At 35.7% G+C, this 24856-nt stretch overlaps 2 protein-coding genes across 17 annotated transcripts in view; one reads left to right on the top strand and one right to left on the bottom strand.

The window, feature by feature from the left end:
• The window catches only part of YTHDF3 (YTH N6-methyladenosine RNA binding protein F3), a 21077-nt gene extending 8959 nt beyond the window's left edge, over positions 1-12118 (bottom strand). For 4 of the 10 annotated variants that reach the window (XM_081952552.1, XM_081952557.1, XM_081952558.1 and 1 more), the window contains exons 1-4: positions 11788-11928; positions 10513-10537; positions 5617-5702; positions 682-2286 (exon numbers count right to left, since the gene is read on the bottom strand). In XM_081952552.1, the coding sequence (XP_081808678.1) occupies positions 682-2286; positions 5617-5702; positions 10513-10537; positions 11788-11811 (1740 nt within the window). In that variant the 5' untranslated portion in view covers positions 11812-11928. Of the gene's footprint in view, positions 1-681; positions 2287-5616; positions 5714-7885; positions 7918-10512; positions 10538-10950; positions 11693-11787; positions 11929-12008 lie in introns of those variants that run through there. The other 6 variants (XM_081952555.1, XM_081952554.1, XM_081952556.1 and 3 more) reach the window with 6 other exon arrangements.
• On the top strand, positions 11826-24856 carry LOC309391801 (E3 ubiquitin-protein ligase RNF4-like). Of its 7 annotated transcripts, none has more exons than XM_081952566.1 (4): positions 12235-12390; positions 19462-20171; positions 20667-20724; positions 24591-24856. In XM_081952566.1, the coding sequence occupies exons 2-4, from the start codon at positions 19508-19510 to the stop codon at positions 24595-24597; spliced, it is 729 nt and encodes a 242-aa protein (XP_081808692.1). In that variant the 5' UTR covers positions 12235-12390; positions 19462-19507; the 3' UTR covers positions 24598-24856. The 7 variants fall into 7 exon arrangements, 5 of the variants coding, with proteins under 5 accessions (XP_081808689.1, XP_081808692.1, XP_081808691.1 ...); XM_081952565.1 differs by lacking the exon at positions 24591-24856 and adding an exon at positions 21990-23147; XM_081952564.1 differs by lacking the exon at positions 24591-24856 and adding an exon at positions 21736-23147.

Genomic DNA, 24856 nt, shown 5'->3' with positions numbered 1-24856 from the left:
CACAAGACAGACAATAGTTTTCTAACTCACAAACACTGCGTCCAACAGGTGTGATTTCACCAGAACTCTTTGTTTCCTTTCAATTCCAAAACTAACTCAGGGTTTTGTGTAATTCAAGACATTTAAAGGATGAAAATGAGTCCCTTAAGCATCACAAAACTATTGTTTCCTTACTTCCTGCTGAATTCTGCGAGTGTGAATTCAGACTCCATTAATTAGTTTAGCTGAGTTGTAATTGTCCATTCCTGGTCTGCAATGAATTTAGATACAAATTATAATGCTTTTGAGGGAATAGGGGCAAAGGGAATTGTTCAGAAACTGTTTTATTGATTTTTTTGAAATATATTTTTATTTTGTATTATTTTTTTAACCAGCAATAGTGCTAGTAAAGGAACTATTTCTTTTTTGTACACCTCAGTGTCTATTACAACTTAAATACTTTATATTAAGACACAGAAGCTCATAACTATTAAATATTTGGCCTTGCAGCTTATTAATACAGATCTAAATTAAAATTAGGATAGTTAAATTTTAATGCAGACAGCAACAAACATGTTACCCAGAATATTTGATAACTCTCACCTAAATCTGTTAAGGTGGAATTAAATATTAATTTCTATAAGCAACTCCATTTTTAATAATCAATCTTCCAATCCAGGAAAAAGTATTATGATCTCTTACCCTACGCATGGCTTCCTCCTCCTCTTGACGCTTTTCATAATGTGCAAAGTCATCAAAGATTGAGGTGGTATGCTTGAAAGTAGCAATTATTTTAAGCACTTGCTTGGCTTTTTCTAGGGGTACTTCTTGAGTGTCCCTTGAATTGGTAACTGGTTTGTTGTCATTATTTTCCAAGCGAATGTGCCGCAGCTGGTTGTTCGGAACGTCTTTAACAAAGATCCATTTAACATCAAACTTTCCCTTCCATTTATCCTGAGACCAGACTCCAGCATACGCATTGTAGTCCACCACCGACTTCATCTCAGCCACTCCACAGAAGTGTCCACTGCCATTCACACTGAAAAGTAAATAGAGTGGGCCTTTTCCATTCAGTGAACGATATGCAGCATCCAAGCGCTTATTACCATGTTCAGTACTACACCAGATAGAATATTTAATGGAACGATGTATATCATCCTCTGAATAGCTTTTGATTATAAACACGCGACCATTCTTCAGGTTCCAGTCAAAGTCTTTGGGATTATAGTTGTTTATGGCCTTTAATTTCTCCAAAACTGGGTGTACTTCTACACCAGATGGTGAAGAGCTAACTGGTATAACACCTATACCATAGTTTTCATTGCCAGCTCCATTGCTCTGATTGAAGCCTACACCTCTATTGCGAGGAGCCACCCAGCGATTTTGCAGCTGTTGCTGCTGCTGAAGCTGATGAGGCTGAGCCTGTTGCTGAGGTCCTTGAGGCTGTTGTGACTGTGGTGGCGGCTGCTGTTGTTGCTGCGGCGGTGGCAGCTGGCTTTGCACCATAGGAGGTGGCTGAATTAAAGGCTGAGGCTGTTGAATTATAGTCTGAGGAGGCAGTACTGGTTGGATTGGAGGAGCTTTTACCACCGACCCTTTGTCATCCCAAGTGCCAATATTCATGTTGTGTTTTATAGGTGGTGGCGGTACTGCAGGACCCCCAATTCCCACATTACCTTTAGGTTTAAGTTTTGGCTGAGGCTTAGCAGGCTTTCTTGCAATGGCAGCCCACGAGGTTGGTTTAGGTGCTGAACTGCTAACTGCAGGCACATTATTTGCTGCAATGCTGGTCATACCTGTACTGGTTAGAGCTGATCCAACTGTTTTTGTTACAGCAACTGTCATTTCACCACCAATTTTCAATCCAGTCATACCTTGTTCAATGCTGCTAATTCCAGGTACCTTGCTCAAAGTATCATTGCCAAATCCAGCCTGTCCATCGGCTATAGCTCTACCGAGAGAGCTGGGTGGGTAGCCATAGCTGCTGCTATAGGCAGAGCTTTGGGTTGATTGCCCCTGAGATCCACTTGTCCCCCATGTAGAGAAATCTGCATTCCCGGGAAAAAAATTAAATCCATGCTGACCAAGAAATGGAGGAGTATTCCCTAAAGCCCCAGGTTGACTGAATACACCATCGGGAATATAGTGGTGTTCACCATTGCTCATCTGTCCATAAGTTGTCAAGTATGGCATTGGAGGATCTCCAGCTGTGGACCATGCTGCTTCACCCAGAGAGTATGGAAAACCAATGGAGGGAGCATAATAACTAGGCATGTATGGGTCTGACATTGGTGGATAGCTATTACTCTGCAGAAGAAGAAAAATAATAATAATTAAACTTTAATGCTGCATGTATAATGTTCATTTGTTACAAATCCAAATTTAAGAATATTAAATACTGTTCATGTCCCAAAACTTAAATACAGAAAAAATATTTTCACATTAAAAGACATGGAATAAAACCCCTAAAAGCCAAATAAATAACAGTGGTTAATATAATTACTGAATAGTTAAAACTGCTCCACAGTGGTACAATTTTAATTACACAGATATTGCTTTCTAAAGTGAGAATCTGCACATCTTCTGGCACTGATGCACCTCCAACATCTAAGAATATTCCCGATGCCATTTTATTTTATTCCTTCTAACTGGGCTCCTCCCCTATTCCTGTGGTTTTCTTCATCTTAAATCAGGCTATACATGATAAGAGTTTTATGTAATATGAATAGACTTTAGTATCTTCAGTATGTTCGAATTCACTATGTCTCATGTCAAGATGCTACCAAGTTCATTACAGAAAGATAGCAATAAGAGATCAAGCTATGGAACACCATTTATTTCTTACTCCTGAGAAGGAACAAAATTTGAGACTCCAAGAATATACATCACTAAGTAAAATGCATAGGCAGGACAGGAATTTTTGCAAGCTTAATTGACCCTTGTTCTGTTCATTTGACCTAAATATTTTTATTGTACAATGGCACAAACATTAAAACAAGCACAATAATTTATTTTACCTGCTTTATTTTCAATATTTTACCAACTTAGAGGAAAATAAAATGGGAAAGGTAATATTTGTGTTAAACACATATATTCTTGAGCCCTCATATGGCAGGGATTTGCATTGCTTAAAACAACATTGACCTGAAGTATAAATAATTAATCATCTCACTTACACACAGCTAGCTAACTAGCTACGTTAGGATGGAGGGAACAATTTCAAGCCTAGTTCTTGTTTAATTGGGAAAGAAATGTAAGGCCATTTTATTGGAGCACTCAAAACATCATATTAAAAAACTATAATATGAATTAATGTTTCTTGTATTCCAATGCAAACATGATGCTCAAATCACATACCTGGACAGAAACACATACAATTGTCTCTTGTCACAAGCACACATCACAAAGAACTTTTTTGCATTGAAAAAACTCAACATTATATTTTAACATTTCAACATCTTCCAGATTTTTAACTATGACTTTCACCAGGAAAACATTAAGTCAAAATTTAATCATACGCAACAAGGCATGTAAAGTTCCCACAATGTCTGAAATGCTCTTATCACAAACCCTTGTGAGATATTAGCATTGTTGCACAAAATTCTAGGTATGATTTCTAGTGTTTTTTTTAAAATGGAGGAGAGGGAACTGTGTCCAATAGATCTCTAAGATAACACTGAAAAGTATTTTTACAACCACTGCATCATTTGGGTTCTTCACAACCAGTGGCTGTTTACCACCATTGCAGCAATTATGTGATCATTATTTCAGGGCTTTACAGCTGGCTTCTGACAACCAGAGTCAAAGGAGACACTGGCAGTAAAGTCACAAGACATGAGATATCACATGATATCTCACTGAATAACTATTGCTTAGCAATGAAGTTGCCAATCCCAAATATAAGGACTCTCTGTATTACTGATACCATGCGGTAAGTCCTGATGAAGTAGGACACAAAAACTAATGACAGAAAACTTGGCTGCAACTGAAAGAAAGCTTACACATTGATTGGCAGATGAAAATTCTAATTCTGTTTGTCAGAATTATATAAATATCCTATGCATATTAAATAGCATTTAAATTGGCATTTGTTTAGTGTCAAAAGTCAAATATTTATAATTGAATACATACTGTTTGCTATGATGCTCAACTAGCAATAATAAGCAATAAAACTGCAACCCCAACCTGGAAGTTATAGAAGGCAGCAGAGACAATCACAGCAATGGTGTATCAATCACAATTATCTAGGTAGTTGCAAGGCCATTCAGTTGGAAAATACATTCAGAAGATAATGCCATCAAATTCTCTATTGTACACATATAGTTTTGCTCCTACTGCCTTAGGCAAACCTGGATGAAAAAAACTTGACTTCTGCCACACTGAAACATCCAGAACTTCAGTAGAAGCAAATTAAGAGTTTTTCAGGGAAAAACAAGGCCTTAAGTTAGTTCTTTGCAGCTGCTTGAGAGAAAAAAATTCTATAATATATCAGCGAAACTTCTAAGACAATACGGTTGAGCTAGAATAGAATAACTAAACATATACATATGCAAATCCTGGTTCATTATCCTTATCTTTGCCTATGGCCTTTGTTAAATAGTCACCTTTGTAGAGCAAGAAGAAAATAACAGAAGCACGATATGAGATTGATGAAGACTAGCTAGACAGCTCTGGTTAATAATTCAGTCAAGGATTAACCAAAGCTTCAAACTCCCCCCCCCCATTGTTTTTATTTTTCATTAAAAAAATTAATTTAACTATGCTCTTTGAAAATAGAATGTATAACTTTAAAAATGCACCTTCTGCTTAGAGCATTATATGAATGAAAATGACCACAAGAAATGTGAATTAAGCTTGTTTCCCATCCATGTCCACTGCAAGGTATACTCTTCGTATTTAGATTGTAAGCAAAAGAATTTAAGGAAAAATAAAGTTAACTCATTGGCATGTACCAAAGGCAGCAAAGCTTATCACTGAAAGTTTTCCCATTAACTTTGCAAATGAAAAACATGGAGTTGTATCTAATAGACTACCATATTTTTCGGAGTATAAGACGCACCTTTTTCCCTCAAAAAGAGGCTGAAAATCTGGGTGCATCTTATACACTGAATACAGCATTTTTGCCTCCCGAAACCCCACCCCCTTCACCAAAATGGCCATGCATAGCCTTTAAGAGGCTTTCAGAGTGCTCCTGGGGCCGGGGAGGGCAGAAATGAGCAAAAAAAAGGCCGTCGTCATTCCCCCCCCAGCCACCAGGAGCACTCTATAAGCCTCCTAAAGTCTATGCATGCCCTTTTTTTGACAAAAAACGAGCTCGTTTGTGTGAAAAATGGGCTGTTTTTTGCTCTTTTTCTCCCCCCCCCCCCAGGACTCTACAAGCCTCCTAAAGGCTATTCATGCCTCTTTTGGGGGGAAAATGGGCCCGTCGTGAAAAATGGGGCGTTTTGGGGAGGTCTGCAAAGTGCAAACACTTTTTTTTTAACTTGCCTCTTCAAAATCTTGGTGCGTCTTATACTCCAAAAATGAGATATGAAATCTTTGAAAAGTTATATTTTATTGTTATTGGATAATTAAAGCAATCTATTTTATTACTTATTACAGAGTCCCAAGAAATGTAATAATTTGGTAAATACTTGCCTGATTTGTCTGGCTACTCAGATATGGCTCAAAATCATCATCATTTACTGCATCCTTTTGATGAATCGAACCGTTTTGCACTGAAACTGAAATGCAACTAAAATTAGAAATAACATAAAAGCATTGTGTGTCACTGTGAAAATCTAATGGAAATCATAACATTTTAAGATAAATCATAATAGGTAACATGCATGTATTGTGGAATCCTTAAATCAAAAAGCCGCAAAGGGTTGGCACTCTGTATTTACAGGATCATCCAGAAAAGAGATGGAAATGGGAAAATATTACATAAATAGAAGATGGAAGGGTGAGCTTTACACTTTCAATGGCCACAGATTAGAATATAAAGCAAGGGGGGAAAAGGTAAGCCTGAAATATTGTTTGCAAGAAGGCCCTAATGAAAACAAACTAATTTGGAGAAGTATGTACATCAGAACAAGAGAACTTCAATGGATTCATACAGAAGTGCAATTACAGCACTGATCTGGTCTTTAACTAAACACTGTTTAGTGTTATACAGCACTTTATATGTATACTAAGTTATCTAATTACCTTGTATAGCATACCATGACTGCATTTTTCCCTTAAGTTTGTTAGAGAGAGAATAGATGAATGGCTTACTGAAAGCAGGCAATTTAATTTTTCTATACTGAAATAGATTGAATAACAGCAAAAAATCCAGCTTTGCTGTTAAAATTCTCTTTCTAGTACAGCGACATTCCAACATATATCTACAATAACTTTATTTCAAAAATGAAATCAGCAAATGCTTGTATTAAAAAGTATTTCTACTTGCTTTATACATAAGTAATCTCAGACTCAATCACACAATCACTATGTAAAATTCCTGATTGAAATTCAGTGATACAATATTGACCTAGATGAACAAATGGCCGGATTTCCTATATATTACTTCAAATGTAGCTTGAAGTAATGACAAAAACTGATTTTTAAAAAAGCCAATACCAATGAATTTCAACCAAACTCTAATATATACTATACTATATACTATAATATAAAAGTAACTGGTCCTATAAATGTGGCTTTAATAACCTCCCTGTGTATTGTTCCATGTCTGTCTGTTCTCTTCAAAGACATCACAATGCATAAACAAAAATTTCAAGACAGATATACCATATATTTTCAATATTTCCAAGTGTTCTATTTGGTTTCCACTTCTAGCAACAAGCAGCAATGATTTTTTTTAAAGTGAGATTGCACTGGATGCATACTAAAAGTATAGGTAGGGATTAGATAGCAATCTGCCAAATCCTTATATAAAAATTAGAACATTTTAATTCCAAACTTAAAATGAAGGAAATATGTTTTCAAAAGGTAGTGCTTATACACTGAATTCCTGGTAACCAGAATGGATATTAAGGTTTACAATTTAACTTGCCAATAAAAGAATTCAGAAATATATAACTATAACCACATAACTGATCATCTAGTTTACAGATTAGGTACTGCATCCACATATTACAATGATTATGCTAACAGATTTATACTCTGCTCTAATATTCTATTGAAAGCAAATTTTTCAGCTATATATCCAAAGTATCTCACCTTTTGTTTTCATAAGCTTGGTAGTCTGTAATAAAGTTACTTATCCTTTCAATATACATCACTATTAAGCATTCTCTTTTCTGTCACAAATAGCCAATTTTGGAGAAGACAAAAATGTGCCTAATATTTGGGTTACAAAATAGATATAAATACAGATATCAACAGAATATCTGTAGCTCAGGGTTGAACCGTGGAGTCCTTAATGCTCTTTGAGATTGTTTGTTTGTTTGCAGATGTTTCATTATCCGACTAGATAATATCATCAGTGCCAGTACCTAGTGCACTAATGGTGTTACCTAACTGGGCAATGAAACAATGGCAAGCAAACAACCAAGCTCAGACAGCACCAAAGACTCCACAATAAGCTTTATTGCAGTCCCACATGACACTCAAGAATTACGTTTTCACTTTATTAGTTTCTTTAAAATTCTATTTCTAACATATTTTCAATTTCATATTTTCTTCATTAGACTTTTTTTCTTAAATTCTTTCTACCTATATTTTTGTAAACTACAACCTAAAAGTTTTTTCTCTGCTAAAACATTGAATCTTCTAACATGCTTTACATCCCTTTGCACAATTCCTGTACTGAGAGGAAAAAACAATTGGGTTTGTTAAAAACCACAAGCCAAAAAGATGTCATATAATATTGCAAGTGCAAACACTAACTTTAAAATTAATAATATTCAAAACAAGTACATACCAAAATTGGTACAATTCATTCTAATAGAATATCTGACAGAGTAAGCAAAAGAAAAAGATGTAAATGTGCGATACAATTTTTAGAGAAAGGCAAAATTCTCTACCAAGTATTTCAGAGAAAGACAACAGTAGTTTATCCTGTGATTCACCTTACAGGAATCAACTATGCCATATAACACGAACAGGAACATATGCTACTAGCTCATAAGAACTAAAAAATATTTTTTAAAAAATATCAAATCAATAACTGGTATGTCTCAGAACAAATTTTGGAACAAAAGATATTGCAAGTCTGATTAATTTACTCCCTAATTGAAATTTAGCTGTTAAAAATCTAAACCACAAAGTAGAAAGCACACTTACTATTAATTCAATATAATATTAAGTGATAAAATGAATATATAGAGAATGTAAAGGTGTGGCACCCTGTTTTATTGGAACACATTTTGACTATCATCATGAAGTTCAATCATGGTTATTTAAAAGTAATTTAAAAGAACTACAAATACAAATAAATACAGTGCATTCCTTAGTTCTTGGTATTTCTTTCTGTAATATAGTAAAAAAATATAATTAAAAAAAATCTTGTTTGCTCCTTGGTTTATTGCTTTAATATATTGTAATCAACCATAGTTACCTCAATAATTTAACTGGCGTATAAACTGAATAAATACTAAATAAATAATGGGTTTTACTTCTATTAGCAATTTATTTTAAAAATTAAAGCAAAATGTGCTGTGCAATGCAATATCAGAGTAACAGACATTTTAGGATTTTATTGAGAATTCTAATATAAGCAATCCGACATTGGTTCTATAGATATATTTTTATCAATTATTAAAAGCAAATAATTATATAAAGTATAATGAAACTAGTAACTCATTTTAATATATTTAGGTCTTTTACTTGTAAATGAGCTGTACACATATGTTCAGAGCTATAATAATAATAATAAACTGCCAAGACCTTGTCATAAACCATGAATGATTAAAACGAGAACATTACTAGTTGCCATCTTAATTTATAATATTATAAACTGTGTATAACCATATTACTAACAGTGTTTTAATTTATTCAGTTCAATTACCAGTGTCTGAAAGACAAAATACACAGCTTTGCTTTCAATTCATTGCCTCAATCCTGTGGTTTAATGCATATGCAAAATATTCTCTAAAATATTATCAGCATATGCATCTTTGGCGTAAATGTATAAAACTTTCAACTGTCTAATGTTTCAAAACATTTTAGGCATCACATCTTTCTTACTATTTGATGTTATTTTAATGAGTTTTTTTCAGTTTTGTGGTGTTTTTTAAACGTATGTAAATCCTCTGGGGAATAATCTTTAAAACAAAAAGTATGGACTATAGGGAATTTATAGAAATTATTTCTGTATACTTCTCAGATGTGGAAATGTTTAAACAATACATTTATACATCCTTGTGCTGAGATGACTTGAGTGTATTCCAGAAAAAAGATATCATAATCATTTCCTCGTTTCATCCTTCAAACTTGAAAGTGTTTCATTGTGATGGATGCTATCAATTTTAATAGCTCTAAAGAACTATTGGCAAAGAACTGTAAGAAATGTCTGATAGCAAACCCTGTTGGAATTTATCATTTCAGTGATGTGCACACTTATATCACACAATTTTGGTTGACACGGTGTATACTGTGAATATAATCTTAAATGTTTATGCAAGGTTTTTCTAGTCTTGTACAGCTTTCTTTTTATCTACACAAGGCCAAACCCATGCACAGACTTTAATTACTAGAATTCAAGGATAAAGGTTGACAGTGGTCATCCACAAATAAATAAAAAGAACAAAAATGGCTTACTTAAGCCATCAGAAAGCAAATTGACAACTGTACAAATCACCACAGAAGTCTTTGGAATGCTATTTTTTAAGAACAAAAGTTTTTAACTGTAAGTTAGCTTACAAAATAAATTTAAACAGCTTTCCCATTCTCTCTCCCTGAAATTACAAAACCCCCATCATTCTTCCTCAAAACACTCAACCTTAGATATATCCTGATCAATGTGAAATGCATAAAGGGGATGCTGAAGAAAAACTGTCCAAACCAAGCAGAAATCCAGCCCATGTATCCAGCCCATGTGCTCCACTTATTTTCAAATTTAAACTCTAATCTAAAGGCCTTCCTCCTGAGCTTTCAAAGAATGGAATGAAAAGGAAATGAAAATCTTTTTATGAATTTCCTTAAATTAATTTAATTCATCTTAGCATCTAAAGGTTTATATGCTAAGATGAACTGAAAAAATATGCAATTATATCAAACCTAATTAAAGTTGAATGGTACTTGAGACACTTAATATCTGAACTGGAAAATCAATTGACAAAAGAAAATAATAAAGAACCTACGTCATTTGAATAGTTGATTAGTCCTATTTGTTCTGATGGCAGAAATAAAGAAAATGGCAAAACATTTAGGTAATTCAAGTTTATTAGAAATGCAAACAAATTGCAGAATTTCATTGGTGTAGCTTAATGAATCATTTACTAAATAAAAGTTGTCAAATGAATATCCTCACTCCCTATAGATTTTTTTCAGATTAATTAAATAATTATAACGATTAACGGGATTGTAACAAAAGAAAAATCATCTTACCTTTATTTCCTTGTCCTTTAGGTCTCTGTTAGCAATGAAATAAAATAACAATAAATTAAATAGAGAAAATAAGTCATCTTATTTTAAAAACAGTAAATACTAGGACCTAAGCATCTAATGAATTCTAAACGGGTTAGTACGTGGAATATCACAAGAACTATACACTTTAAAAGATACATAATAGTTTAATATTTAAACATAAAATATTAGCGCAAGCAATAAGACATAAAACTATTAGATCTTTTTATTTAAGCACTAAATTTATCATTAAAGCATAGCTAAACATTAACATTCCACTGTGATAACATGATTATAAGCAGTCCACTGTATATTATTCCTGTTTTTCTTCTCTATCCCATTAAACTTAGTGACTTTGAAATTGTAATAATTTCCTTTATTGGTGAAGCATAAAATCAATGCAGAAAAATCTATACTTGCCTAACTTTGGCAAATACTAAAGTATTTTTCAAAAGTGAAGTCAAATCTGAGATCGTTATACTGACTCTGATGTGACTGATTTTGATGTCTATTAAATTGGCTATTCAATACAGACTTCCAGTATCAAATATTTGAAGAGTTTTCAAATATCTGTGAAAAAGATAATGTGTACACAGAGGGAGAGAGAAGTTCATTAGATGGTTGCCAAGAGCACAATGAGAAAAACAGCCCCCATAAAGATAAGAAGGTGGAATGGAATGTTAAAAGCACAGAAGAATGAAAACAGCAAAACTAGGAAAGAAAAAAATAAGCAAGCAAAAAACAGTATGAAAAATATAGCACTGCATTTAAACAAAGCCATACTATCTGAAAAAAAAATAGCCATATCACCCTAAGGCGACAAAAGAGCAAGAAAAATAAATAGGGGGGGGGGGAGAGGAGAAAAGAAGCGCGGCAACAAAAGGCCAGCAGAAAACACTATATAATGGAGAACAAACGGCAACGACTAACTGCGAATTCCTCAGAGCCACGTCCAACCACAGTCAGGGAGGGCCAGGGGCCAGCCCGAGCAAGGAAAGGGCCGGAGCTCGTGGATTTTAGGAGACTAGCGAATAAGTTGCCCTCCCGTGAACACAAGCAAATGGAATCGTTGAGCCTCGGCAGGAAGGCCCCAGGCCCAGCGGCCTCCAGGCCTGCAGAAGGGGCGGTCCTGGGAGCAGGGGAGGAGTCCCACGGTCTTGGATGTAGCGGGCTCGGATCCCCGCTATGACCAACGGAAGGAAGGCGGGACGAGGGGATCCTCCACTCGGGAACCACGAAGCCGCGAGAAGGCGGTACCTGGTCGACGCTGGTGGCTGACATTCTTCACGGGGAGCCGCAATCCCCCTCACCCCGCTCCGCTTGGGCCTCCTCCTTCTCTCCCTCAGGTCGTCGTGGTCGCTGTTTCCGCCTCCTCTACTCTCCCCTCCGCCGCTGGCTGATTGTCTCCGCAGCCCGGACCCTCCTGTCCTGGTCAGTGCCTCCCAAAGCCACCCGCCGGACGCAGCGCGACTTCCCACCTCTACTCCGGGCTCCGGGCTTTCCCACAATGGCGGACGCGCTCCGGCTCCTACTTCCGCTCCGCGGCACCCTGACCTTCCGCTCTTCCTCCCCCCCCTCCGCTGACGACGTCGCCGCCTGACCTTTCCCTTTCCTTTTCCGCTTTAAGTCACGTGGGGGAGAGAAAAAAATAACAGGGAGAGGATCTTCGCGCGTGCGCCAAAGGCCCGTATAGAGGCGGTGCCTCTTAAGAGGAACGAGCCTCTGGCGCAGGCGCAGTAAAAGCTGGCTGGGACGGAGGAGGAAGTGAGGCTAGCAGGAGCTGGGCAGTTGGTTTTCGAAAGGTGGCTGCTAGGAAGAAGGGCCGCCTACGGCCTTCCCCAGCTTCGCCAGCGGCCCGTGGTGCGTTTAAGACAAGGGCTCTTTTTCAGGGTGTGGTTGGAGGGTTGGAGCCGTGCAGCTTCCTGGCCGGTGGCGGTGTCGCCTTTGAGAAAAGGGCTGCGTTATTCGGGTTAGGGGCTGCCATTGTCCCGGTTGTGATTGGGGCCCGTCTGGGATGGGCTGTGGACTTCGAAGCGGCCCTTCATTGGGAGAATCAAGTGGGACAAAGAACGTGGGAAGGTGGGGAAGGAAGGTGTGCCTTTGCTTTGTATTCCGAGCCTTTTCGGCCCGTCTCCCATTGTTTAAAGGAGATCGGACGGAACAGAAGATCCCGCAGAGGCTTCTTCCCAAAACGGATTCTGTGACAAAAGAGACATTTGGACAGATTGAGGATGGAGTTGGGATTAGGGCAGATAGCCAGGATCTTAAAAACAGGCTTTGTCTGGACTACTTCGAGGCCCTCTAATTTAGGCCTAACGGAAGGGAGGAACTCGCTGTTGTTCAGGAGGGGCAGGAAGTAGTTAGTAAATATTTGCATATATGCTTTCTTTCCCTTCACTACTAGCGTTATTAGATTAATGGAGAACTGGATTTCACGAGTCATTTATTTGGAGATTTAATTTTTATTGCTGAGCTATGACATAGCATCGATGGAGCAGGGTTTGGCTCCATTGCCATTTTTAACTCTTTTAATATCTGTCTTTTTCCAGGCCCTCTATACAAGTTTTATTTTCTTCCTTAAGCTCATTGCTTCAGTATATGCTAAATTCGTTTTGCTTTATTACTTGTTATTTTAAAGGCAAAGTCAGATGACCTGTTGGAGCGATTGAAGATATGTTTTGGACTTTGGGAGGCAAATATCTGTATTTATTAATTGATGATCATATTTATATGGCCACCCAACCCCTCCTCCCTGATCATCTTAGCCTTTACTGTCATTAGCACTTTTGTTTCCCAAATTCCCTTTTAACCCATTTCTTTCTCTACCCCCATCTTCTTTTCTTGTTTAGCACCAACATCTCCAGGCTTTCTACAGTTTAGACAAGAGGACAGCTTTACTAAAATACCAAATTGTTGCTATTTTATTTTTGAAATAATTATTTTACTATTCCAAAACACTCATAATCAATCAACCAAGAAGAATGGGATACATCCTTTAAATTACTTTTTAAAAATGGCCAGAAATTTTAAACACAGAGGAACCAGACATTTGAAATGGTGGAAAGTAAAAACTATCACAAAATAACTCCTAGTCTGTGAATGTTCATCAGGGGGACAAAACAATTTAAAAATGTGAATGAAATTGTTCCACTTTTTCCATTATGAATGGTGCTTTGCCTACTGGTAATACAGGTAGTCCTCAATTTACAACAATTTGTTCAGTGGCCATTCAGAATTACAAGTATTGAAAAAAGTGACATGATAGTTTTTCATACAACTGTTACAGCATAACCATGATCATGTGATAAAAATTGGGATGCTTGTCAACTAGCATGTTGCAGTGTCCCGGGACCATGTGATTACTCTTTGTGACATTCTTACAAGCAAAGTTAATGGGAAAGCCAGATTCAATTAACAACCTTGTTACTAACTTAACAGCTGCAGTGATTCACTTAACAATTGTGGCAAGAAAGTGGTAAAATGGGGCAAAGTTTACTTAATTGTCTTGCTTCAGGCTCAGTTGCCACCTTAAGTCAAGGGCTTCCTGTACAAACATAGAAAGGACAAGGTCAGATACCTTAACCATCTAGACATCATAGAAGAATGTCAAGTGCCATTCCAAGATAAAAACATTATCTTTCCTCCTCCAAGATTATTGCATAGTAAATTGTTGACAGTACGATGACTATTAACTGGAAGCAGACTGATAAACTAGAAATGCTTTTTAATAATTTTAATAAGTTTTTAAGCAAATAGGCTGAAAGCTGGAACAAAAGTAAACACTTAGATAATATATTGAGATAACTAATGGAAGAAGTACATAGAATTACATTCTAATTATTCCAAAGAATAACCATTTTTAATGGATATACTTCTCTCCCACCAAATTGAATGGTTCTTTAGGTAGAAAAAAAGCACTTAGTACTTAGACTTATATACTCTTTCACAGTGCTTTACAGTCCTCTCTAAGCGGTTAACAGTCAGCCAGCCCTCAACAGTCTGGGTCCTCATTTTACTGACCTCAAAAAGCTTAAGCCAATCTTGAGCCAGTGAGAATCAGTCAGCAGAATTAGCCTGCAATTCTGCATTCTAACCACTGAACCCCACCTAAATACTAGCCATAATAAAGGGGAAGGCTCTACACTCTTCTGTTGTTTTTCTGCTGGTTTAGAAAACAAAATGACTGCTGTGCTATTTTAGACCAAGAAAAAGCATGCTTGCCTTTCCATACCACAGCATCCCCAGGTGCTCCTGAGGATAACTGCACACATTTCAGATAACTAGGATAATACTTTCTCCCTTGTGACTTGCTTTCTTATTTTCACCAAGAGTCTGCCATTAAGATCAAATGTTAAGTAGCAGGCATAAAATACAAAGCAATAAATAGCTAAAGAGACAAAAGCTAGTGAAGTAAAATGGAAAATCTCCATTTAAATAAGATTTAAATTAATTCTAAAGAGAGTAGAAACACTAAGTATTCTAAATGGGGATCAGTGGAGAATTTTCATTGCAGCAACTAAGGCCTGGAATTTGCTTATCTGCTAGCCCTGGTATGCAGTAGTCTGGTTGCCTTGCTACAAGCGGGTTGGGCTATACAGTTTGTTTCAAGTTGCTGTCTTTGCGAGCTTTGCCTCCTTTGCCTGAATTTCTTGCTTTTGCTTCTTTCCTAGTAAAAGTACTTTTCTCTAAATCTATGGATCTGAAGATTATTTCCTAAGAAGTAGACAGAGGTAGTCAGTGGCTATTGTTCTGAAGAATTTGCATGTAGGGTTATTATGAGAGCCAGTTTGATGTAGAAGTTAAGGCATCACCATGCACTAACTTTAAGAGATTTCTCAATTATCTCAGGAGAAATTATTTCAGTTAAATTAAAGCTGGATGTTAGAATTTCTTATATAAGCAGGATGATAAAAATCAGTTCATTTGAAAATGTTATGAACACCATCATACCTTTATGCATTCATTATTTTAATGCATAAAGTTAGCATAGATTGAATACAAGGAACACACACAGATTAGTTAACTAACTTCAGCTAACCTTAATATTAAATTTCACCCTACCCCCCTAATTCTAATTTAAACCCTGGCAGGGTATGTGTTAAAGAAATGAAAATTTCCTACTATTTTTATTCATTGGATTTGGTTCATACATCTTAACAGAATTATATAAAATTTAAACCAATGTAGATGACAGATAGCAATAAGCCCCTAGCTGTAGTTTTTACAGTAAAGAATTTGGTTGAGGCAATCACTATGACTGAGATTACAATACTTTTTAAATTCTATAGTAAATTATAGGTATAATTTTTATTTACTTATTTAGTTAATTAGCCCGTTTATTTGCCAAAGCAATTATTTCATTTCTACTATTGTATTTTGGTCTGTAGCCTAGTAAAAGATTTTCTCCTACTATTTTCAATTTTATGCTTTTTTTTCTTTTTGCCCATTTCCCTGTATTTGTCTATTTTGTTGTTCTCCTCATCCTGCCACTCTCATGTACTAAGCAACAGATCTAATTCTCAAGCAAGGTACCTTGCATGTTTAATACTCCATGACTTAATTAGCATCATGGCTGAATCTGTCTCCCTCATTTCTGGGGCTATTCTATCCTTGTGCCTTCCAATATATTTCTATTTTAATTTGTATGCTGTGCAAATAAGATATACTAGGAAGGGAAGACTAACCTAAAAAAGTAACCATGTAGAATTAGAAAATCAGAATCTACCCTCCACCCCCAGCTGACTCCTGCTGTAAATCATTATGGATATTTTGCCTATTGGTTTAATTGAGGCAACAAAACTAGATGGGGGGAGGGGAAATATTATATTATATTCAAACCAGGACAACACCATTTGGCAGTAATTGAAAATAGTCATTAAGAGAAGAGATAGCAGATACAGCAAATTAGTATTTGCTTCTGTTTCCGAGGCAGCTGTCTTACATTATGAGTAGCTCACAATTGCCTTTTTAGGTTTTTTATTGTCAAACAGAAAGTGAAAGTATTTTGGGAGTAAAAACCTGCTGATCTTTTAACAATGGTAATTAAAATTTTTAGCCTGATTCATGATTCCTGTTGAATGCAATGCTGTTGTGTGAAATACATAAAATATGTTATTATTTTTTAACAAGTTTGTTTTTCTAATGATGGTTATGCAATCATTTTGGTAATAGCATTGAATCTATTTTTGTGTGCCAGTTTAATGTTTAGTAGTTTTTTATTTCACATGTTCATGATAAACGTGAACAAATGACAATTGTATATTCAAAATGGTCCATTTCCCTTCAAGCTGCACATCTTTTTAATGATCTCTATCAAAAGCCTATCTAAGTAGTTCTCAAACTGTGGTGTTGAGAACTACTGAGCCTGGAAGGGGCTGCAATGTCATCATAGGGAATCCACAAAGGCTTGAAGAAATTTTATGATTTAAATCCTAATTCTTGGAGGTACATGTTCACAAAAGGTATTTAAAGGGAGCATCCAAGAAAAGGTTGAGAACCACTGGTCTATCTAGACCTGCATCATCATCTTTTCTAACTGCTGCAAATATTCATCTGATACAAAGAATATGCCTCTACTTTCATTTTTCCTTTGGGACAGCTGACAACTAAATCTGCTACCAGAGGAGAATTTATTGAAGATATATTTTAGTTTTGATAAATTAGTGTATAGAATTATAAAGATTATAAAGAATTTGTCCAGTTTCATTTTTCAGTTGTTATCTAGCTGATTGTCTTGCACTTCTTTAGTGGTGGGAATGCTGTATTTCCAAATCTAATGATCTATCAAATGAAAGCAACAAAAAGTCCCAGTTTATTTTTCTTGATTACTAAAGTAGATTTTAGCTGAAGCAATGAAATAATATAAAAAGGTTAAATTAGTGTAAATATCTGATCTATTCCTTATTTGTCTAAGTTACAGGACATTCTGTTAATATTTAAAAAATAGATAAACGGGCACACATTGTAGCCAATTCTACAGAAAGTTGAGTTAGTACTTTGATTTGAATCTGGTTTAATATAAGAGAGATTTCTTAACAAAATAGTTTTGACAATAAGCAAATCAATTATTCAAAGGTGGTGCCCCCCATTCACTGAATGAATTCAAATAAAAGGTAGACACATTGAATTTCCTGTAATTTGGGTTCTTGGACTGAACAGTGTGTTGAACTGGGGTAACCTGGTTTCAGTTTTGTAATTCTAGTCATCCTGTCTGAATTTGATGACTGCATTTGATCTTTGAACTTGAATTAGTTGTAGTTGTGTTGATTTTGATTTAAATATACTAGTTATAGTACATACTACCGTGTTTCCCCGAAAATAAGACAGGGTCTTATATTCTTTTGAACCCCCCCCCCCAAAAAAATAAGCTCTTGGCCTTATTTTTGGGGAGGTCATATTATTTTTGAGGTGCATGAGGCAGCAAGCGTAGTCACCTCATGGCTGCTGCTGTGTTGCCATATTTTCAGGGAGGGCTTATTTTTAGGGGAGGGTTTATTTTAGTGCATGCGCACAAAAGCCCAATTGGGCTTATTATCCGGGGAAGTCTTATTTTCGGGGAAACAGGATATATATATCATAGTAGTTAACTAGTTATATATTTAAGCTAACTAGTTAATTTCACAATAGTTAATAACATGTAAAAGCCTACATTGGCTCTTCAATAGCTTAGAGAAATATTAAATTGGAATTTTTAGGAACCTGTGCTAACTTGTTGGGTTTGAAGTAGGGAAAGCCTTTGACTTAATTTTTATCTTTTGTTGGCAACATTTTTGAATGTGGCTTGCTGTGGCCTTCTCTACTAGGGCTGAGAGGAAGTGACTGATCGGAAGTCACCCAGCTGGCTTCTGATGTGTAGGGTGGGGCTAGAAGCTCGATTTCACCATTCATATTTCAATGGCTTGGCCTCTAGGTCAATTTCTTCTCAACTTGCTGATATATCTAGAATAGGGGTTCAAACTCGCGGTGTCACAGTGGCATTACATGATGTATCACAACTTTTTTTCCCCTTCGCTAAACCAGATATGGGGTTGGCCAGCACGTGACACATCCAGACCACAGGCCGTGAGCATGACAGCCCTGATCTAAAATAATTTTGTTCTTAGGCAAATCTTATTCAAATTCAAAATTCACTCCTTTAAACATAGTGGAATAGTCCTGTAAATTCTTCTTTCATCAAACTTACTGGTATAAGATTTTAAAAATATAGGTATTACATAAATTTTGTTTTTGTAATACTTTAGAATTTCTATGAACATTATTTGCAGAATTTGTAATAGATATTCTGCTTGCTATTTTTTCAGTGAAGTAGAATATAAACAATTCTTTAGACTGAGAATGCTAAATAAATATGAACATTCTGCTTCTATCTTCTCTGGCTCTTGTTAAATATAGATCTATCGATGACTTACGTACTTTTATGTTGATAAATCTGCAGACTTTTAACTTACTGTTGACTTACTGAGAAAATAAGCCTACTTTAAACATAAGCTTATTTAGGTAAGCACTAAGGCAATAAATGTATTTATGCAATTTACATTCCAGAAATAATAGGAACTGCTATTCTAACTATAACATAAGACTAGAAGCTGACTAAATTTAGAGCCAGCATAGTGTGATGGTTAAGATCCAACTTTAGTCTTAAGTAACTTTGGTTCAGTCACTATCTCTCAGCTCTCACAGGTTTGTTGTTATGGGGGGGAAATGGGTAAGGGCATACAATACGGGCTACCTCTGCTCCTGGTCAAAAGGTATAATTTCAGATATAACAATAAATAACATTGATAATGATCTATACAAAGAACATTAGCGTTGTTTAAAAATAATTTGCATAGTACAGTATGGTTAGTACTCGTTCTTGTTCTTTGGTTCACCAGTTGGAAGCACATGTAGTGGATTTTTACTGTTTTACTCATATATTTCTTTTACTCCTAGACTGCTTGTTTATTGGGAATTTGGTTTTCCCTGCCTATAGCCAACCATGAGCCCAGCTGATACCAAGCGCTGTGGGACCAAGCGTCGGAAAAATAAAAAAGGAGGCCTTGGCCCATCAAACCTAGCTGGAGTCTTTGAGGTCAAATCTGTAGGACCATCTTCCAATATTGCTCCCTCCTGCTCCTCTTTCTCCTGCTCAACACCATCTACTTCTACCGTAGCCTTCTTGCAGCCTCCCAGTACCAACATAGCTTCTTCTAGCACTGAAAATGGTCTTGTGGCAGTAGTTGCCACAGCTCCCAACTTGATTCCTAGTGAAAGAATGAAGAAGGCCGAGTTACAGAAAAAACGCTGTGGAGGAACAATTAATTCTAGACAAACTTGTAAAAGAAATGCAGTTAGTAACACAGGTCCTGAAACAGCTTCCCAAGAACCAATTGATGTTGAAGTTAACACTTGTGAAGAAGTAGTTGACCTGACTTGTGAATCTTCAGAACCAATAGTAGTTGATTTGACACACAATGATTCAGTTGTGATTGTTGAAGAAAATGTTTGTCAACCACAAAATCAAGAATTTAGAAATCAACTCCCTGACAGCTGTATATTAAGTAGTGATGATGATGAACCAAGAGATGAAGTGATTTTAACTAGCACACTAAGTAAAGAATTGGAATTGTTAGAAGATGATGTTCCAAGTTCACACCGTTCAGGTACTGTGAGTTGCCCAATTTGCATGGATGGCTATTCAGAGATTATTCAGAATGGACGGCTCATTGTATCAACAAAATGTGGCCATGTCTTCTGTAGCCAGTGTCTCCGTGATTCTCTTAGAAATTCTAATTCTTGCCCAACTTGTAGGAAGAAACTTGGCTACAAACAGTATCATCCAATTTATATATGAAACTTAGATCCTTCTACAAAGAATCTAAACTGTACTCTTCTGAATGCTACATATACATATATTTTCAGCAACAATAGAATATTATAATTTCTCAGATGCAACAGTTAACGTGCAGGCCATTATGGAGTTTTATTAGTATGTAAGCTTTTTAAAAAAATTTAGTTAATCATATGAAATTGGCTTTACAGTCCACCAAAGTGTGTAGATGTTTGAAGGACAGTTAGCTACAATGAAAGCAAAATGGTAGTGCCATGCTGTTTTTGAAAAATGACCCATCTTCAAGATAACATTTTTTTTACTTCAGATGACAGGATGAAAATCTGTTTTAATTTGCCCAAGATGCAAGTCATGCTTATGATAATGTGAGTAATAGCAACCTACATTTTTCTTTTTGCATTTCATTCTCAAAAAATTGAATCCACGTTTGTTTCCTGATGATATTCTACCTTTTGCGTGAACTTCTGCATTTCCAAGAAGACTATCTATTGTAGTCAAGGGGCACCACATTTCTAACGTTAAATGTTTAAATCTTTTATTTGGATGCTTTTTGGAAGACGTTAGTAGGACCATAACTAGAAAATGTTTGACTCTAAAATATAATCATAAAGAAATATTTTCTACACGCACCTAACTTAAGAGAAGAATAAATTGGAACCTACTTCATCACCATCTCAGAACAAGGAAAAGTGAAATGTGAGTTCTGGCATCAGAAGCTTATAGTTCAGATATTTGACACAGTGAAGATAAGGAACGCTGTCTTTCAGTAAATGCATTTTCATACTGGTGTATTGAAGTCCTAATGGTTCTTTCAATTCTCTTCATATAGTCATAAAGTACAGACTGAACGTTTTAATCTCTATTCTATCATTATTGATCTAAACAGGTGCATTTTGGAAATATTAAGAAAGCCCTCATTAGTCTGGTTGCCATTTAAAAATAATTAGAATGATATAGCATGAAAAATACAACAGTCTGTTATTAAGAATTTTAGTTTGGAGCTTCATATTTTTGCTATATGCTACACGGATGAAAATAGTAGAGCTTGTAGTTTCTACATAGGCAGAAGGAAGTGAGCCATGCAGTTTGGGTAGACAATTTATGTTCTATTATATTAATGATATTTGCTTATAGTATAATCATGAAGGGTTTCTTAGCAGCCACCTTCTAAATGAAAGTTATATTTACAAATTATCATGAATACACAACATAGAAACAATCTCTACAGTATTAGGAATTTCAATAGACAACTGAATATTTTTCCATTTTTAAATGTTAAAAATGATATGGATTCCCTATCCGTTTATATTAGGGCAGTAAAAATTAGAGATGTGTATAAATCAGACATAATATTTTGTTTCCATTTCATTTTATAGGTTCTGCAAATATTCTTTGGTTCTTCACAGTTCAGCTTTAGCTTTATTTATTCTAAGTTTTGGGTGAAATTTGAATAGGGTTAAGATTAGTGCATATCACCCCTTTCTCCGTTTCTACACTGCAGCTTCTAGTAAAGAATAAATAAGAGTCTTTTCCCCCCTGTATTTTCCCCCTCTCAGCAGCTTTACTGATATTCTAGAATGGCATGCCCTTTTTGCCCCTGATTTTACCAGATCTTCCTCCTTCCTTTCAGCCACCACTGCTGATGTTCCAGCAAGCGTTGCCCACCTGTACCCTAAACTTCCCAGCACCTTCCCTCACTATTTTCTCTCAGCTACTGATATTCACTCCTGAAACCACTTCTACTCAAAACAGAGTAGCCCTATTTCTTTGGTATACAGCATCTAAAATGTGTGTCTCAGTTCAGACCTGGACCAATTATTTCAGAATGATTTACATAAAATGTGAAACCTTATTTGTAATTTCCTTTGGGAGTTAAGAGGCCTGCTTATCCATGAGCAATTCCCAGATGCCTGGAGGTTGCTATATAATCAACTGAATCCATATAATTGGTTCATTTAGATGCAATAGGAGCATTTACTGAAATCATTCTCTTAATACAAGTTTAGAAAACAACATAGTTTTATATTACTCAGTTTTACTTGTTAAAATTTTCACTATCTAGGACCACTTTTTGTCTCCTATATTTCAGCTCACATATTTGTGAATCAACTCTGGATGACTGGGGTAACCCATGCCAATTAACAATCTAGACCCTTTAAGAAAGTAAGGTTGAATTCTACTGAGCAGACTCCTTTTGATAAAGTATGTTACAATCAGAATTCAAATCAATTAATCTAGTTGTCTAACAAAAAAGCTACACAATTTGTTAATTGTTATTCTATTACAATTTGTCATTAATTCAAGTCTGGTTGGTCTAGAATGATTTTTTTATTGCTAGCTTTTGAAAGTTCTAGTTAGCAAGCAGATCATCTGTAGCATTAGATGTTAAATAGGTTTGAACTGTAATGTAATGTTAGACCATTGTTCAGTAGTTCATACATGAACCTCAGAGGATGTGTTATTTCTTTCCCAATTAAAATCTATATTGAGGGCTTTTGCTTCTATTTTCTTCCAAAATCAATCTTTTTGCTAGGGAAGGGAGAGCACACAAAAATTGATTAAACATAATTAACATTGTAGTCTATCATTTTAGCATTTTCAAAATAAAATCTAAACACCATTCTAAATTTGTTTTCAAGGTGATATTGATTAAAAAAAATGGCAAATATCTGTATTCCCTTCCATCCCTAAATATGTAGAATCCATGCTTTTTTATTTATATGTATCTATATCATGTTTGTGTTGGCATATTGGACAAATTTTATTACAGATAAAAGCTTTTTACATACTTGACTCTTTCACACATTTATTATGCAAGAACATATATAGGGAGAATCTGGATATTTAATGGTACAGGTGCTATTTATTAAAAAAAATGGTAAGAATGCTGTCTTGTAATCAATTATTGTACTGAGCATCATAATTTGAATAAATACACACCATAAAAAGTGTCTTGGCTAATTGAGGAATAGGCTTTAATAAAAACTCGGTCAGTTTCTGAAACAGAACTTTGATAGGGTTTAATTCTCAAAGATACAGTTCAAGAACTAAAAACTTCTTTGTACATGATAACTATAAATTAAACAGACAAACCTCAAAAACAGGAAAAGGTAAGCTGACACATCAAACTATCACAGAAGTGCGGATATTTGGATATATTTTTCAGCTGAGAATGTTGTAATAGGCTTAAAAATCTTTGTAATAAGTGTTTGGTCACTTTCAAAATTCCAAGAAGTTGCTAAACTTGGCTATAATATATAGAATAATGACTCAGCATTTAGTTTTTAATAACTTTATAATACTGAAACAACGGTCAACAAGCTGAGTTATTGCTTAGCATCTGTAACTGCACTACAGGTAATCTTCAACTTGCAACCATTCATTTAACAACCATCTAAAGTTATGATGCTGAAAAAAGTGGTTATGACAGATCTATGCACACATGACTGTTGCAGCATCCCAATGTTCATGTGGATACATGGCCACCAGCATGTATTTCTGATGGTTGCAGTGTTCTGGGTCACATGATTGCCACTTGGGATTTTTCCAGACAGCTTCCAACGAGTAAAATCAAAGGGGAAAGTCATATCCACTTAACAACTGAAACAAAAAAGATTGTAAAATTGTGCACAGTCATATGATACCTCACTTAACTGCATCACTTAGCATTGGAAGTTTCGATTCTAATTGTGATTGTAAATTAAAGACTATCTGTATTCATTACTCAACTATGTTCACTGCAAAGGTCAATTAATGTAAAGCAATTCTGTATGAGTATAAACATACAGCCCCATTGAACTCAAGGGAGATTTCTCCCTTCTAAATACAAGCTACTTAGCCCCTAAAGCATCTTTCCTCATGCCACAATAGCTGTCTGTTGGATTACACCATTGATTCCTATGGCCAGTATCCATGCAGTACAAGCTTGGGATTTAAAGTGCATAGCTACTAAAATACTTTTTTTTTAAAGTAAAAACTATTCAATTTCTACTCATCTAGTCTGTCATAACTTCCAAAGGATATGGGCAAGTGCCATCTGAAATATAATTGTTTATTTAATGTGGTTTTACCCTTTAACTTAGTTTTCCCCAATCTGGTATCTTCCATATATGTTACAAATAACAATTTCAAGTAAAGCACAATGTCCAACACTTAGTGATTGTAATCCCAGCACTTCACATTGACACTGTTAAGCACTTAGACTTATATATTGCTTCATTGTTCTTTTCAGCCTCTAAGCGGTTTACAAAGTCAGCATACTGCCCACAACAATCTGGGTCCTCATCTTACCAACCTCAGAAGGATGGAAGTCTTGAGTCAACCGTGAGCCGGTCAGAATCAAACTACTGGCAGTAAATTAGCCTGCAATACTGCATTCTAACCACTGTGCCACCACAACTCCATTAGCCAATGAATATCTTGGCAAAAGAAAAAAGTTGGGTGGAACTCAAGCTTAGCATCTAAAGTTCCAGTTCCAATAAGTTCCATAAGATAAGG

Source organism: Natrix helvetica (genome assembly GCF_964273705.1).
Source record: "Natrix helvetica genome assembly, chromosome: 4".
In the NCBI taxonomy this organism is placed as follows: Eukaryota; Metazoa; Chordata; class Lepidosauria; order Squamata; family Natricidae; genus Natrix; species Natrix helvetica.
This window is presented reverse-complemented; position numbering and strand designations above follow the sequence as displayed.

Excerpts from the sequence above, each read along its gene's own strand:
- LOC309391801 (XM_081952563.1), top strand. The coding sequence starts at position 19,508 with ATGAGCCCAGCTGATACCAAGCGCTGTGGGACCAAGCGTCGGAAAAAT.